The sequence below is a fragment of the Andrographis paniculata genome, unplaced genomic scaffold (genome assembly GCF_009805555.1).
Source record: "Andrographis paniculata isolate CXL003 unplaced genomic scaffold, ASM980555v1 Contig83END, whole genome shotgun sequence".
In the NCBI taxonomy this organism is placed as follows: domain Eukaryota; kingdom Viridiplantae; phylum Streptophyta; class Magnoliopsida; order Lamiales; family Acanthaceae; genus Andrographis; species Andrographis paniculata.
In genome coordinates, this window is record NW_026137621.1 from 295,109 (window position 1) to 313,237 (window position 18,129).

The window sequence follows — 18,129 nt, forward strand, 5'->3', positions numbered from 1 at the left end:
GTATGGTGTTGTTATAAATAGTATGTCGATTGTGTAGTTTTGATATGGTTTGAGATTCTTTTGGTGAATGTTAACAGGTTACTGTTGAATTATGTTATGTTTTGCTGAGAGAAAAAAAATTTATAGCAGGTGAACAGGTTGTTATAGATGTAAGTAATTAAGTGGAATTATAGCATGTTCATCGTTACTTATAGGTTGTATTGGCATTAGTAGTATAGTGTAAGTGGGGTCGTGTCAATGGCGACTGCCTTCATTCGTGAGGAAATATCATCAGTGATGCAAGCAAGCCTTCGAGACTTCGCATTTGATATGTCGGGCCAAGTGGCCGACATTCTCCGGCCGGCCACAAACAATGAAATGGCCGCCGATTGACACAATGAGAACCAACAATTTTCAGAAACTACCGGATGTTATTTTTATCCAATCGCCGAGTCTCAAATGATGTCGATTCTGTTGCAAAGTGGAGATCCCGTTTTTCAGCCCATGACAGTCCCAAATCAGGTGATTTTTTCGAATTTTCCTTCATCTAGATATTCATAAATGCCCCAAGTACAATTTGGATAGGTTCAAACACTCCGGATGGACCATTCGACAAGTACAACGGCTATTCCAAAATGTAGCGGTAGCCCCGGTGGATTTGAGAGGCAGCGTCAATTTGGCGCTCCGGAGGGCGAATTTTTTCAACCGCCACCGTTGATATACAATTTGTAGCGGTAACCCCCAGCAACGGTAGGAATTGTAGGTTCTGATCATTTTGTGATCTTCTTTATATAGCCTCGTTAGGCTAGAAAAATATTTGTATATTGTTGATTATGATCAAATGTTGGATGATATGTTAAGCCAGGAAATATATGTTCATAAAAGACGACATCTCATGTGATTAATATTTTATTTGATTCAAGTTCAAGCACCTAATATCCCTTTATGTCCTACTTATATCTTACAAATATGCTCATAATAGCTCATTTTCCAAACTTCGTCTTTAAAGGGAACTTCTTTCTTATACCTATAACTTTTAATTAGGAACTCAACTACGTGTATTAAAGATACCATTTTAGTCAGCAAAGCGATTCCTAATTTTCTACAATCAGGCAAGAGATCGTCGGTTTAAAATTTACCCAGTTTAATCAGTTTAACCAATTATTTTATAACATGTGTTCTGACTTTTTAATATTTTTTTAAAATAAAAAAACAATTAATTTAACTAAAATTACAATTTTACCCTCCAATCTTTTATTTTTCTTTTCATTCGTAAACACTTCCATCTAAATTTTTCTCCCGTAATATCATCGACACTCTTAACCCTAATTTTCTCGTGATGCCGACGGCCACCCAAATTTCATCATAATTCCCAAATTAAACTTCTCAAACCTGCATTTATTTTCTATTTCATTCTCTTCCTCACAACTCTCTCTTATTCTCTTTCCCCTTCATTGATCATTGATTCACCCCCGACGACACCCTGCGCCGCTGCCCAAGCCACCGCCCGCCGTTCAGCCTTTTTCCTACTCGTCGTCGACCGCGACACCAACCATTGGGGTATTTTTCTCTTCACCGGAGTATTTTTCTCGCCAAAAGATTAGGGCTGAAAGAGAAAAAGTAAATTGGGTGGGAGTGTTTAATAGGAATGGAAGGAAATAAATAAAATATTTGATAGGTAAATTATAATTTTAGTTAAGTTAATTATTTTTTATTTTAAAAAAATATTAAAAAGTCATAACAGATGTTATAAAATAATTGGTTAAACTGATTAAACTGTGTAAATTTTAAACCGAGGATCCCTTCATAATCATTTTTCAAACAAAACATCATAATTATTTCAACTCCCCTCCAAAGAAAAAAAAAACAAACAAAAAAAAATAAATCTTTGGAAAAATTGCACTCTTATGAACTAATTAATAATATTTTTTTACTGTCACAGGGCTATTTCCAAAAAATCAATGATTAAAAAATTAAATAATTAAATTTAGAAAAATAGTTCATAATTTTTGTATATAAAATTTTAAAAAATATTAATATAATATATAGTGGATAAATATTGTTTAAAAATTATTTTTGTTTTTTTTAAATTTAAATATAAAATTAATGATATTTGTGTAATAATAAAAAAATAAAAATAATATAATTACTAATAGTAAAAATAATTTTATAGTAATATAATTATTTATAATAATTAGACTATTGATGTATGGAGCATATCAAATATTTAGTTTTAGTTCAAAATTGAATTTTAATTTAAATAATATTTCAATAATATACTTTATAGCTAAATATTAATTTTATTGAAATCCGTATGACTGGTAATCATATTAATTTGAGTTTAAAAACCAAAAAAAAAAAAAAAAAACACCCCACTTTTTTTAAAATAATATTACATTATATATTTGAACAATATTATCAACAATAAGCAATTTGATAGTTGGAAATCGCATACGTTTTATATTCATATCATATGCGATATTTAAGTGATTTTGATTGGATTCTACCTAATTTATATGCAAATTGTTTATTTGCTGTGTGCAGAGGACAAATATCAAATTTGGCATAATTGGCAGAAAAATGAAAGAAAAATTCAGATTTGCACAACCTAGTTAGTCATGACCATGACTAACTACACCCTCTTGATATGATAAATTAATTAAAGACCTAAAAGTCTATCTACAAAATAATTATGGCAAAAATCAAATAAGAAAAAAAACACACACCTATTGCCAAGGGGAGAACGGCGAGGGCAGAAACGCACAGGAGCAGGAGACTGACAGATTCATAGATCGCGCATGAGCAAATCGACAGAGAAGATTTCCCCCTTCCACTATGACTTTACCTTTTTCTTTTGTTCTTTTTTATTTGATTATCGAGTAGATACTTTTTTGGTTTGAGAGGTGATAATGTTTTGGTTCTTTTATTTTGAGATTCTTGATTTTCTTTATAGAAGTTCTTTTTTATTATCAATATTTGTCTAATTCTGATAATAGTGTTTGTGATTGTTAGATTGATTGAATATTTTGGTACCGATATTTAAATTAGTCTGATAATCTAAAGTCAATTCAGGTAGGATATCCGTAATTGTATTCGCACTTGAATAGGTGATAACCGAGTTGAATAGTTCCTTCCCGGGGGTTAGACAATCAAATCTAATGCTCCTCCTATGTAGTAATTGTTTTGAATTGGATTTTTCTAAATTACAATGCGGTTAGGCAATATTCTTATGGGCGTACCTAGGTTTATTTGCTTAATTAGGGGTAGTTAACGGTCGTACCTTAATTACCTACATTGTAAGGAAAATTTGGTTGTCAGAGCTTGTTGATAACTATAACCAATTTATTGATACTTTAATAAGAATTAACTTTATTGAATTTATGATAAAAACACAAGTGTCATAACTGCATCATCCATTGAGCCAGGCATCTCCTTGATAGTCAGTTCCTCTTTAATTTAATTGTTTTTTTATTTTATTTTAATTAGATAATAAAAGAAAAATTCCCCTTTATTTACTGCATTAGAATACGAAAGAGTGAATCACACAATCCCTGTGGAGACGATCCCTTCCCTTGTATTACATTAAATTGTGATCACGGATTAGGTGAAATATTTGATTGACTGCACGACAGGTCAATTTTTGGCGCCGTTTCCGGGGATTGGCGCTTTGTTTTACTCTTTGTGTTATTTTAATTTATCCTCTTGTTTATGCCCCGTTCTTCTCGTACAGGTGAACTGATATTTAATCTTGAGATCGAGAAGGTTGAGCGAAAGCTACGAAAGGAAGCCAAGCAACGAAAAGCTGTTCAGGTTGCGAAGCTGGCAGAATCTTTAAACCACCTCAAAATCTCTAGCTCTAGCGACTCTGAAAGTGATCAAGAGACTGTCATGGCTGAGGATACCCGCACTTTAAGGGAGTTGGCTGCTCCCAACTTGGCGCAGCAGCCCTTATGCATTAACTTTCCAACACTCAATAACACTGTTGCTTTTGAACTGAAATCTGGCTTAATTCATTCATTGCCTTCTTTTCATGGACTTGCAGGTGAAGAACCTTACAAACACTTGCAAGAGTTCGACGTGGTGTGCTCCAGCATGAAACCACCAGGTGTTACTGACGAACAGATCAAACTCAGAGCCTTCCCACTCTCACTCAAAGATGTTGCAAAGGATTGGCTCTACTATCTCCCACCTGGAAGCATCGACACGTGGAACGACATGAAGAAGAAATTTTTGGAGAAGTACTTTCCAGCTTCCAGAGCTGCAATCCTGAGAAAGGAGATATGTGGCATCAAGCAACAATCAGGTGAAACGCTCCATGAATATTGGGAGCGATTCAATAAGCTTATCATTAAATGTCCACAACATCAAATTCCCCCTCAATTATTGATTCAATACTTTTATGATGGTTTGTCGTTGATGGACAGGAACATTATCGATGCTGCAAGTGGTGGAGCTTTAGTAAATAAGATGCCGGCACAAGCTTGGGATCTTATTGCAAGGATGGCTGAAAACACGCAGCAATTTGGTTCAAGAGATGTTGGACATATGAGCGGAAACAACAGCGACCATGTCATCCAATCGATACAACAACAACTTTCTGAGTTGACGAGCTTCGTTCGCAGGATGGTCGTGGAAAAATCCAACCCGAGTGTCCAGGTCAAGGCGTGTGGAATATGCACGAGTGTAGGACACTCTACAGATGCATGTCCGACCCTCCAAAAAGAATGTGCAGTGGATGTGAACACTACAAACTACTGTATGAATAGACCTCCAGCGTACAATCCATACTCCAACACCTATATCCAGGCTGGAGAGATCATCCGAACTTGCGTTATGGAAACGCACAACAGGGTAATGCTCATCAACCATTTGGAGCTATGCAGCAGATGCAACAACCTCGTTTCTATGAGAAACAGCCGCCCCAAGCACCCGCAAGCAACTCCAGTCCATCTTTAGAAGACTTGGTGAAGTCTATGGCTACTAGTACCCTGCAATTCCAGCAAGAGATGAAGTCAACTGTCGACAAATTACAAGGTCAGATCAATCAAGTGTCAGAGGAGGTGAGACAGCTACGTGAAAGAGGAAAGTGGCCTGCTCAGCCTGAGCCAAATCCAACAAATGTCAGTGCCATCACTATCTACAGTGATACAATGATTGAATGTTCCTCCATGCCTAATCCAAAGAATACGAGTGCTATAACCCTTCGTAGCGGAAAGGAATTGGAAGGTCCACCTCATATCTCAAAGGAACAGAATGAGGATCAGATTGAGATGGAGATCGAAAAAGAAGTTGAACTTCACGAAAAGGTACTTCCTAACTCTGTTCCTCCTACTGAAACTAAATCAGCTCCTTTTCCTGACAGGTTGAAGAAACCACAAAAGACAAACAAACGAAACGAGATGATGGAAATATTCAAGAAGGTGGAACTTAATATCCCGCTCCTGGAAGCTATCAACCAAATCCCCAAGTACGCAAAGTTTTTGAAAGAACTGTGCACCAACAAAAGAAAATTGCGAGGGGACGAGCACATTATAGCGGGTGAGAACGTTTCTGCTGTTATCAAAAGAAAGGTACCACCTAAAACAGGTAATCCAGGTATGTTTTCTATCCCTTGTAGGATTGGAAAAACTAAGATAATAACTAAGGCTATGCTAGATTTAGGAGCTGCTATTAATGTCATGCCTCGATCAATATACGACTCTTTAAATCTAGGGCCTCTAAAAGAAACAGGAATTATTATTCAACTTGCTGATCGAACCCATGCTTATCCTGATGGTATGATAGAAGATGTACTAGTTCAAGTGCATGAATTGATTTTTCCTGTTGATTTTTATATTCAGGATAGATGTTAAAAAGGGCACACTCAGCTTGGAGTTTGATGGAGAAGAATTTCATTTCAATATTTTTAATCCCGTCAAATGTCCTATTGAATCTGAATCGTTATATGCAATTAATGTTATTAATTCTGTGGTGCAGGAAACTTGTAAAGTTGGTAATGAGAATAAACGAAGAACTGTGTTGACAAAACAGTTAGAGAAAAAACCAACTGGAGAGAGTAAGAAAAGAAAAAAGATTGTCGAAAAGTGGAGATGGATTCCCAAGGGATCACCATTGCTGGCAGCGAAAAAATGTCATAAGGAGAATCAAAATTCTAAGCCGAAGAAAAAATGTGTGGCCAATAGACATCGCTTCAAATTATACCACGAGGGACCCTCACTTGATCCTATAAAGTCGGCACCCGTTGCCGATTTCGATGTTCAGAATTGATGCGAGGCGAAGTCTAGCTCAAAGACTATAAAGAAAAGCACTTTTTGGGAGACAACCCAAATCATTTAATTGCTTTCTTTAATTTTATTTATTTTTATTATTTAAATGCTAATAATACTTTTGATAGTTTTGTTTGGTTTAGTAGCCGCCTCCAACCTCCGGCGCCGTCGACTTCTTCCTCCCCTGCTCAGTCATCGCCGATCACCACATCCACTCCTCTAAATGGCTTGCGTTGGTTAGTTGTTTTCGCAGGACTCAGGAGAACTTCAAGCCTCCCTAAAAATCATGATCAAATGAAGAGGTGTTAACAAAGCTCCCAACTACTACACCCCCTATGGACTCCAGGGAAGTTCCTCTCTTTTTTTATTGTTTTTTTTACATTGAGGACAATGCATACTTTAGGTGTGGGGAGAGGAATTATACAAAATTTTGGGCAAAATTTTCATTTTTTTGCTACTTTTTATGTATGATTTGCTGTCCTTTCGCGTGTTTTTGAGATTTTTCTGAAGTGAGTCAAAGGTGATTTGTGTGATAGGTTAGTTTGGCATGACTAATGACATTTGATTGGTGATATGTTGAGACAAGTCGACATTTGAACCCTGTGAGATTTGAGCCTATGTTCCAAAAGTTACATTAGAAAATAAATTGCATATATTCAAGCTTTTGGAAATTTCTTTCATGTGTGATTTGTAGTGCTCAATTAGATGACCTAGAACTTGAGTGATTATGCATGTTGAACTTGCAACTATCGAGTCTTACGTTTTGAAAATGATAAGGGCATTAGGTAACCCATTAAGCCTTTCTTTATTACCCAGCACAATATATTTCCCTAATTAGTCCATTTGAGCCTTCTTAGCCTATTTTTTTCTTTTATAATAAACTGTTTTTTTAGCCTTATACCCTTCTTTTGATTGAGCCTTCTCCGATTTGAACCCTATGTTAGAAAAAATTACTTTAAGTCCATGTTGTGATGCACTTTATTTCTTCGGCACTAGTTAAAAACGAACTTTGGGTACGAATAAGTCACAGTATGAATGAATAATTATGGGTGGTAAAAATATATTTATATATATAAAGACCAAAGCAAAAATCAAAAATCAAAAATCAAAAAATCAAAAAAAAAAGAAATAAAAAAAACAAAAAAAAAAGGAAACAAAAAAATAATACAAAATAAATAAATAAATAATTATCTTAATAAAGTATTTTCATTTAATTTCATTATTAAAGTTTGGGTAGTGAATAGAGTAAGGATTTCATTGTTTATGCCGATTTTTTTTTTCATATGCTAGCATCGTGTTCTTATTGTATTCTTTTCTGACATATTTTAGCCCTTGTATATCCTTTTTCCTACCCTGACCATAAGCCCCGTTACAACCCTTATTGAAAGTCCCTTTGATTCTTTACGCTAGATTCGAATATTTTAAGCAAGGGAGATTTGATTTTTACTCAAGCCTATAGAATAATCTTTTGTTGCACTACCTGAGTGGTGAGCCAATTATACACTTAATTCCTTCAGAGAGCATGTGCGAGTACACACTTTATCTTGTGAGGTTGACTTGGCTTCATGTGTTAAAATTCGGATTGAATTGGTTGTGTTGGATCCTCTTGTCATATCGAGTTGCCTGCGATTTCTTTGGCTTATTTCGAAATTATGCTTAAGAGCAAGCATGATCTAGGTGTGGGGAGAATTGATAGTTGGAAATCGCATACGTTTTATATTCATATCATATGCGATATTTGAGTGATTTTGATTGGATTCTACCTAATTTATATGCGAATTGTTTATTTGCTGTGTGCAGAGGGCAAATATCAAATTTGGCATAATTGGCAAAAAAAGGGAAGAAAAATTCAGTTTTGCACAACCTAGTTAGTCATGACCATGACTAACTACACCCTCTTGATATGATAAATTAATTAAATGCCCAAAAGTCCATCTACAAAATAATTAGGGCAAAAATCAAATAAGAAAAAAAACACACACCTATTGCCAAGGGGAGAACGGCGAGGGCAGAAACGCACAGGAGCAGGAGACTGACAGATTCATAGATCGCGCATGAGCGAATCGACAGAGAAGATTTCCCCCTTCCACTATGACTTTATCTTTCTCTTTTGTTCTTTGTTATTTGATTATCAAGTAGATACTTTTCTGGTTTGAGAGGTGATAATGTTTTGGTTCTTTTGTTTTGGAGATTCTTGATTTTCTTTATAGAAGTTCTTTTTTATTATCAATATTTGTCTAATTCTGATAATAGTGTTTGTGATTGTTAGATTGATTGAATATTTTGGTACCGATATTTAAATTAGTCTGATAATCTAAAGTCAATTCAGGTAGGATATCCGTAATTGTATTCGCACTTGAATAGGTGATAACCGAGTTGAATAGTTCCTTCCCGGGAGTTAGACAATCAAATCTAATTGCTCCTCCTAGGTAGTAATTTTTTTGAATTGGGTTTTTCTAGATTACTATGCGGTTAGGCAATATTCTTATGGGCGCACCTAGGTTTATTTGCTTAATTAGGGGTAGTTAACGGTCGTACCTTAATTACCTGCAATGTAAGGAAAAATTGGTTGTCAGAGCTTGTTGATAACTATAACCAATTTATTGATACTTTAATAAAAATTAACTTTATACTATAAACAATTAACTTTATTGAATTTATGATAAAAACACAAGTGTCACAACTGCATCATCCCTTGAGCCCGGCATAGGCATCTCCTGGATAGTCAGTTCCCCTTTAATTTAATTACTTTGTTATTTTATTTTAATTAGATAATAAAAAAAAAATCTCCTTTATTTAATGCATTAAAATACGAAAGAGTGAATCACACGAATTAAGTAAAATATTTGATTGACTGCATGACAGGTAACAATTATTGGGAAACAGTCGAATATAATTGTGTATACAGATCTGTCCACCCGAAAAAAGAAAAATCCCTACCACTGTGAAGCCCAAAAATGTCATTCTTCTCTTAGTTAACTTACAACAACCATATGTTCAATCCAAAAAAGAAAAAAAGATTACAAAATATGCTCTGAATTTGAGTTGAGGTGTCCCTGGAGAGCTTCATAAAAAAATTAAAAAAGAGAAGCAAAAGAGCTTCTTCTGTGTGATGTCAAACCCCCAAAAGAATATCAACATATAGTAAACAAGGAAGGGTCTGCTCTCATCTCTGCAATAACCATAGATAGTTTCATTCCCATCATTTTGATTTTGATTGTTTTTGTTTGTATTTTTTGCATATAATCCAGGAGACAAGGCAAGTCTTCTTCTTCACTTTGTTAAGAACCTTGGACTGCCAGCCGCTGGAGGTGATCAATGAATACTTGTAGGCTCACATCGTCAGTGAATATTACATCGGATCCGGTGTTCATCTCATGGGCGTTGCTGTAGGTGGCCGAAGGGTTCAGCTTTGCCAGAAGGAACCTTGCCTGCAGATACCAACAACAATGGTGAGCATACAGTCTTGAAGAATACTAGCAATTCAAATATCTTTGTAAGTCATATCATTTAGGGAGCATTGATCATGTTTTATGTCCTAGAGTGTATGAAAACCCTTTTGTGGTTATTTTCCACAATCATTCAAGGAGGTACATTAATCTACACTAGGTACGTTGAATAAAGCATGGTGGCAGTTTTGAGGGCACAAGGAAAATGCATGAAATGTTATTGATGATGTTCAATCACAAAGGCTTAAGCTATGTGGAGAATAGATTCCAGTAGCATAAAGGGATGGCAATTGTGCTTGCAAGGTCTTAATAAAAAGTGAAAATTTTGGAATCTTAACACGCTCATGTGTTGCACTCCAAACCATCACCTGGAAACAACATAGATAGATTATGGAACAGGATATGTATGTACCCACACAATTGTATTGATTACAGCTGGATAGAAATGAAGATTTACAGTTTATAGCAACCACAACAGGAAGGTATGTCAGGAGACAAAATTGATTCATTCATTCAATCAGAAAACAATTAGGTTTCAGGTCAAGACTTATGACATGCATATAAACACAACACAACTTGACTAAATAAAGAAAGGGGTAATAGGAATTAAAAATTACCTGAGAGCCATGCTGATCACAAACCACAAGTCTGGGAACGGGAAACCGGTCACGGATTATTAATTGGGCATCATCATGCGGGGCTTGCAATAAAAGTGCAAAACCCTATATCATGGGAAAATAAAATAATAATAGTAAGTGCATGGAGAAGATCACATAACTGTTATTCCAACAACACCCTGAATCAGATTAAGTTTAGTGAAGTGCATCTTCATGATTGATAAAAATGTTCAAAAGGGTGAAAAAAAAAAAGTAAATGCTGATAATATGAGAGCAGAAAAAAAGGGCAGATAGTAAAGGAATTTATACTCCTGCCAACAAGTCACTGGGACATGGAAATACATCATAAAATAAAAGAGGTTTAAAAGCTCTAGAAAATCAAAACACTCATCATTGATAACTCTAAACAATTGCGGAGATCTTACAAACTATGCATTCACTACATTTTCTCTTATATGTATCAGGACAAGTGAATGAAAACAATTATAAAATCTGCAGGCAGTGTACAGATCATAGACTCAGATAATTTGAGAATAGATGGCAGTGTTCAAAGAATAATAAGATAGTTACTTTCGTTGAAACTTATATATGAAGGGCCAATATATTTTGTGATTTCTAGTATCATCTAAAAAAGACAGGAATAGCAAAGGTAGAGGGCATAAGGACATTCACTGGAAGAAACTAATTGATTGGTTGATACTTTTAAGACCCACAAAGATCCACAGTTCTTTCAAGTAACCAAACGTCAGAGTAATCAAACTCAAATGAAAATCCAACTCATCTTCCTCATCATAACAAATATGAATATAAAGTGTTTGCCTCAAACATACAAATCTCAAATTCATATAAACACACCTGGTGTTCTGGCTGATGTTGGTAGCCCATGTTCCTCCATTGAGCTATTGTCATTCCATGGAAAATAACTACACTAAAATATGCATCTAACAATAGAATGCGATCAGCTGCTATGGATTGGACATCCAGCAAAGCTGGTGCAGGCAAGGAATTAAATGCATATGATATTAATGATGGTTGAATCATGACTGCAGCGTTGCTTATGCTCTCCCGATTCAATAGAATGCGGAAATAGGCAGTCTCATCCGGACTATTATTAAATACCTGAACAGAAAAAGGAAGGATTAAAAGATGATAAAATGAAAGGTATTAATAGAACTTATAAGAAATTTACCTGAACAAATTGTGATCTCCGCAGATTAAACATGAATTGAGGGAACAATGAAAAACATGGATTCAGTGTGAATGAAGCTGGATCATCTTTTCTATATTCCCCGAATTTGGAACACAGACGAATCAGATTCCTATCTAGCCACCTTGTGGCATCAAAACCTTCCTGAAAATAGGAAACACCAATAAATCTGTGTACACAATATAAAGTGAAAGTAACCATCAATATAAAGATTCAATTTCAATTTATAACATCAAAGAACACAAGTTTCTTATTCTCAACATTCTATATCAAAATAAGAACACTCTTCCCAAGCTACATAGCCTCATTCACACATTCATTTTTTTAGTATCTAGCATAGAAAATCGGACAGTGCATCTTGTATCAAAGATATTCCTTCCAAGATTCATGGTAGGTAACTTATACTTCTTGCCTTCACTTTGTACATTCTTGGGTAACAGTTTTCATTTGATAAGTATTACTTTAAGCAAGTCATCCCCAACGTTTGAGTATTCATTGCATACTCCATCAAGCTTCTGTTTTTTCACCTCCATGTGGAAGAAAATACTATTCTAAAAGAGAAATACACATACCCATGTAAACAAGAACACATTTTGGTCAAAACCTGTTATACACATTTATAACAATTCAGCTAAGATTTTACCTCCATCTCCATTTTATATGAAGCTAATCTAGCCATTACTACAGCAGCAACTTCTTGGTCAAACCCTTGAACTAAATCCTGCATGCACAAAACAAATTGTGAATGGCATCAAAGCTAACATCAGTACCACTGGAGCTATGTAATAAGAGTAAACTCAAAGATAAAAGCATAAAATAGAGGCAAAGAAACGAACAGTCTTCGGGTCATCTTATATTTATCAAACAAAAAATACATACTACAATTTGTGCATAAATATTATCCTAGCTAGATGATAGAATTGTAAAACTTAAGTTACAAATACTGATGTTGGAAAGCACCTAATGATGAATATATAAAAAGGTATAACAATCCTCCTACGCCTGTTAAAGCAATAATCTGCCAACTTCCTTCTAATTAATCTTCACCAGTGCCATAAAATAAAGATGGAAATCACAGACCTCACAATCTGCAACCAAAACATTTGTACCATCCTGCTCAATCTTAAAATTTTAAAGACGTGCTGTTTTACTTAAGGGTCCTTTCAAGATGAATAGCAAAAGAGATCACATTGAATGGACGGCCAATTAATCATCCTACCTCATTACCCAATGTACTATCCACCCATCGCCTAGTAACAGTTGTGACTCTCAACCGCATCTGGCCATCAGGGCTTTGATAACTGTTTCCCAAAGACGAAATCGAATTTGGGCAGAATAAAATGTGTTTGAACCATTGTCTTGTTATAAATGTTTGTGTAATCTTATTTTAAGGGGGAATGTGTCAAAAGATTTTTCACATACCTTGTAAGGAACTGAATGTACAGTTGAGGATTTGGCCCAGCAGGGTCAGATTTTTCACTAGAAGCAACATCAAATAAGACGGTTAAGCAAGTATTTTTATCAAGGCCGCACAGCTTCCAAGCAGTAGTGTTTCCCTGTCCTATAGCTGTGCTAGCAACAGCAGGCCCTTTCTGAAAAATGGTTTCACAGACCACACAATCAAGCACGATAGGAGGATACCAACACAATATAATGGACAATACAAAATTCAAGTGGACTGCAAATTAGTGCATGTAATGGAAAATGAATGGACAAACCTTTTCCAGTGAAGTGCAAGGCCCAATGATTCCTTGTATCTTTATATCCTTTGAGCAGTTGATCTCCAATGTCCCACTACAACCAGAGAACATTCAACATTATTCTCAGCCAACATAATTCCATAAGAAACAACTAAACCATTGTCAAGCTGATCTTAACATCACTTAACTTTCTACATAATTAGAGATTTCATAGACTCACAAAATTGCCACCACCAAAACTGGAAGGACATCACATTTGAAAACTGCTACTTCATAGAATTTTTAGTTACACGTAGTTTTGATAATCAGCTGAATAACATGGGCGAGATTTTCGATTTTATGATCTAAATGTTTAAAATTAAGCATATTAACAGCATGAACTGTAGGACGTAGTCCACCATACACTGCACTGAGCAGAAACCAACATAGCAAGAAAAAGAAAAGTCAGATTCATCATTGAGAACTTAGATTTCATCTAAAAATCCATTTAAAAGAATAAGTTAAATTGTCACAAAGACTAGAGACAGAATAGTCCATTAGCCAGAAACGCAAACACTTCCAGGGATATCAGTTTCATTCCTAAGAGAGAAGATATATCACTCAATAATAAATTTGTTTCTAAGGGCACTCCTAACTACATTCAAACCTAGTGAATTAACATAAATTTATCCGCCCAAAATGATTGTTCTCTACATTCAATATCAACTTACTTAAAGGCAAGGCCCAGAGACTGTTCCCCATCTTCAAAAATGCGCTTGAATGAATCCTTGAAGACAGAGTGGCCAAAACTTTCAGCCAAAACAACAAGTCCACCAGTTTTTTCAATGGCAACCTTCATCTCAGCAATTCCAACCTGAAGACATAAAATTCTAGAAGTCAATAACCTAGAGTTAAATTGGATGTTGGCTGCATCAAAACTCAAAATTTCTAACAGTAATCTAACATTTACACTCTCCCAATGTGCTACCTTATTTGACAAAGTACAAGGCATCTAAGGAGAGATTGGTAACTGAAATTGTTTTGCATCAATATAACAGAGACCAGAAGTATTGATACTACATTACAAATAATTGTATAAGTTGAGTGCGAGAAGGTTGATTCCTATTTTAGAAAATGGCACAATAGCGTGAGACAGTTGAGAAAGGAAAAGGAGAGCAAACCTTGCAAGGCAGCAAAATAATTTTACAACCCATTCATGGAAGTATAAATATAGTAGCATTATGCATTTTTCAGTTAATTTGGCCATAAAAGTAGCATTATACAGGTGCCATGAGAATGGAATAAGGAAAGTTGAACAAGACAAAACCTGATCAAGTGCAGAGGCAAAGACATCCAACACATGTCCTTGACTAACCAACTGTTTTCCAAGCTCATCATAAAATTGGACCGCTTTCTTAAAGAATGGTGCCGCATCTTTGTCAAGATCTTTATGCGAACGTACTGGATCAGACAAATCTTTTGATACAATCTATAAACAAAGCACACAAAAAATAAAAAATAAAAACTAAAAATCAGAACAGGTTCTCAAATCAAAGCATAATAGGAAGAAGCCATGGTAATGTGTCTAGGGAAAATTTCAAAGCATGGAATAGATGTCAGAATGGACTGTAAACTAGTATCAAAATATAATAGTGAGACTACGGTATACATTTCGATGGCTACTGGAAAATATGGTAGAAGGAACTTCAAATAGTCAAGGGGTAAAGCATGTGGCTGAAAATTCCTCAAAATATCATGTGTAGTCATTAAATTTTAAAGGAAAGAATTTTTTACAAGGCCAATTTTAACTTATTAGGTTTGGTTTTAGGTATATCTGACAGCTTCCTCTTGGCAGTATAAAGAGAACCAGTAGTTTGTGAAGAAAGATGGCCTCCTGAAAACCTTATTGGGGCTAATTCATAATATTGTAGAAAATGGCATCCAGATTGTGTAATGGATCAGAAACTAAATGAATCATGGCACGAAAGCATTGATTACAGTAACTAATGAAACCACTGCACGAAAGCATTGATTCCAGTGAGTAACATAACAAACATGTAAGATATTAAATTAAATATTCAAGCTTGTAAGTTATTTTGGGACTGCAAGAAAGAAACAATAAAGATAATTATTCTATTTTAGGAAGCATTTGACAACAATGGGTTCACCATTGGGTGTGTTGAAGTATTGTGTTTTTATGTGTTGTGAAAAAGTAATTATATTGGATGATGTCATAGAAGACTATGTGAAGAGATTTCCCGTCAAATGAAAATATTTCAAGGTCAAATCACGTTTGAATGATACTTATATTTAAATGTGAGTAGAGATAATGATCCAACAAGAATTGTGTTTTTCAATAACCATATGTTTTATAAAATAAAGAAACAGTTGATAGGTGTTAAGAACCTCCAAAGCAACAAACAACTGCAACCCATTCACCAAATGATACAAGTAAAATTCCTTATGTCCAATTATAGTTGCATCTATAACAATCACATTGTGGAATCTAAAATTAAAAGAGCCGTCACTGGTCACATCATGCAAGTGCCTTCCATGTGATTGACAGAACCAATACTGAAATGTTGCAACTTGAAAGAAATTATCTTCATTCATAGTAGTAAATTTCCAGATGTAGGAGAATCTCTACAATCATATGTTGATTCGTATCATGAGTAGTGGGATGAATAAGATCTATTTAGTCTTACATAGAAACAAAAACTAAAACTCAACAACAAACACAATTATAAAGGACCAAACAGAAATCTAAGTCATGATAAGAATCTCACCAAATTCCATCTGAAACTTGAATATAAAAAATGCATGACAAAACTAAGCACGGGATGAGCTTGTCTAACAATATAACAGACGGATCCAACACAGGGAAATATGCATCAAATACGCCCCGAGACATAATTTAAACAATAAAATAATACGCATACAAAAGGTCAAAGCAATAGACAAAAATTCAAGGATTTACCGCTCCAGGACCTTCAGTGCAAGGACCACCGACCAACGCAATAATTCGTGCACCAGTCCCTGCCATACAGGCCCCGAGCAACCCAGCTGCAACATTGAGTGCAACTCCAGTGCACCGCAATGCCCTGTTCCCAGGTGCCACTGGCCATTGATCTGTCATCAATTCATCCAACAACTGCACCACAAACAACGGCGGCGAATGAACATCCGCGTAACAAAACAATGAAATAGCCAAAAACCACAATACTCCAGGGATTAGTCCAACTATATCCAAGCTCCAAATTACAGAATCAGAATTAACTAGTACAGACGTAAGCATAAAATCAACGAAAGGATAGCACATTTTACCGAATTCAGAGTATATTCACATTCTGAAGCCGGTAAAAGGAAACGATTAATTCCGGTATTGGTATTGGGGCCAGCCAGCGCCACGGGGCTAGGGCCGCCGCCCTTATGAATCCCTGGTTGTCCAGCCCGGCGAGCCCCAACACCGCCAAGGCCTAACTGCTCCAAGACCTGATCTTTTGAGATGTCCTTGGCGCCCCGGAACACATAAACCTTTGACATCTCTGAAAAGCCTAACTCGTGAACCTGCACCTGAGTGCCATAGGAAATGAATCCAACCATGGCATTATCCGGAAGCATCCCAATCGCCCGTTTCAGCGCCGATTTCGCGAATTCCAACTCCTCTTCCAGCATGCACGTATCCAGAACCAACAAATAAATCGGAGAAGGCGGCACGGCAGCGCCGTAGCCCTGCGGAGGATTCTGGAAATTGGGGATCAAGTACTCGATTGAGGGGAAATTGGGGTACAATTCGGCGGGCATATTCGTCTGGGAAATCGACGAATAATGCTGCGGGAAAGGGTTCCTCTGGAAGCAGAAGGGGCAGATCCATATCAGGGCGGAGAAATCCACCCGGCAGAATGGGTTTAACACGGCGGAGCACGTCTTGCATCGGAGGGGGGCGTAGGGAAGGATCTGCAGATCCACATGGGGCCGGATCGGCTGAATTGAGGCGGCAATTGGGATCACGCACTTTGAGGCCTCCACCTTCGTCCTGGGCCAGTTGAGCCATGTCATCCGGACCCCCTCGATCCCCTCCGGATCGGTCTGTGCAAGCTCCGGCGCGGCCATTCCTGCAGCAGCAGCAGCAGCAGCAATGCGAATTCAAATTAGCAGCGGAATTGTGGATTGGTTGGGGGATGAGGGTTTTGGGGGGATTTCGCGATTGAGGAGGGAAGGAGGACTGGAGGGAGAAGAAGGAAGCCAAAGGAGTCAAAAGGCAGAGAGGATCAAGGAAGAAGGCACGATTGTTGTGGTGATCTGATAGAGAGAGAGAAAGTGTGTGCGTGAACAAAAGCAAACCGGATTGACTGGCGGGCGGAGAAGGTAAAAAACATAAAATAATACAGGAAATATTTCCCCTATTTATTTTATGGCCAAAATATTTCGAGGCTTAGTGAGGCTGTCCTAATTCTATACCTAATTATTCTTTCCTTCATTTTAATTGTAATCAAGAAAACCCTAAGCCTAATTTCAGATATTACTACTTCATTATATTCGCACCATTGCTTAATGTCAATTGGACCCGTTTTGGACCGGATCTGGTATATCTTTTCGGATTCGGATCCTCATGGATACGGGTCTGAATTCATCTTACTTTCTCCATTTCACATAAAAAAATATTAATATTTTTTATTTTGTTTGTTCACATAATTTGTTCTTTTCTTGTCCAAATAATTATATTATAAATTTTATAATTTATAATTTTTTTAAATTTTGTTATCGTAATCTTAATTTAAAATTATTTGTACGATCGAATAATTATTTTTATTAATATACTTTTTAATTACTTATTTAATTATACTTTGACTAAATTTTCGTATCTACGATAATATCACAGAGGGAGTACATAGTTCTGGATCTGGTATTTCTAGTTCCGATCCGAAACCG

The 18,129-nt window shown here is 36.1% G+C and overlaps 1 protein-coding gene and 1 non-coding gene across 2 annotated transcripts; both read right to left on the reverse strand.

Moving 5' to 3' along the window:
- Positions 1 to 4,242: 4,242 nt before the first annotated feature.
- Positions 4,243 to 4,349, reverse strand: LOC127241896 (small nucleolar RNA R71). Its single transcript, XR_007836664.1, has one exon. It is a non-coding gene; the product is annotated as a small nucleolar RNA R71 (small nucleolar RNA).
- A 4,729-nt stretch (positions 4,350 to 9,078) lies between these two features.
- On the reverse strand, positions 9,079 to 17,542 carry LOC127241681 (protein transport protein SEC23-like). Its single transcript, XM_051260841.1, has 12 exons — positions 16,522 to 17,542; positions 16,175 to 16,348; positions 14,525 to 14,686; positions 13,929 to 14,071; positions 13,237 to 13,312; positions 12,941 to 13,110; positions 12,738 to 12,819; positions 12,162 to 12,239; positions 11,501 to 11,662; positions 11,167 to 11,430; positions 10,312 to 10,416; positions 9,079 to 9,676 (listed from the first exon to the last, which is right to left on the reverse strand). The coding sequence occupies exons 1-12, from the start codon at positions 17,308 to 17,310 to the stop codon at positions 9,527 to 9,529; spliced, it is 2,355 nt and encodes a 784-aa protein (XP_051116798.1). The 5' UTR covers positions 17,311 to 17,542; the 3' UTR covers positions 9,079 to 9,526.
- Between the last annotated feature and the right edge of the window lie 587 nt (positions 17,543 to 18,129).

What these genes read in the sequence shown, in the direction of transcription:
- LOC127241681 (XM_051260841.1), bottom strand. Translation starts at nt 17,310, where the DNA reads ATGGCCGCGCCGGAGCTTGCACAGACCGATCCGGAGGGGATCGAGGGG. An exon ending in TCTCTGGGCCTTGCCTTTAA is followed by an intron (nt 13,313 to 13,928) that starts GTAAGTTGATAT and finishes CTCTGGTTGTAG; the next exon opens with TGGGACATTGGAGATCAACT. An exon ending in TACATTCAGTTCCTTACAAG is followed by an intron (nt 12,820 to 12,940) that starts GTATGTGAAAAA and finishes TTTGGGAAACAG; the next exon opens with TTATCAAAGCCCTGATGGCC.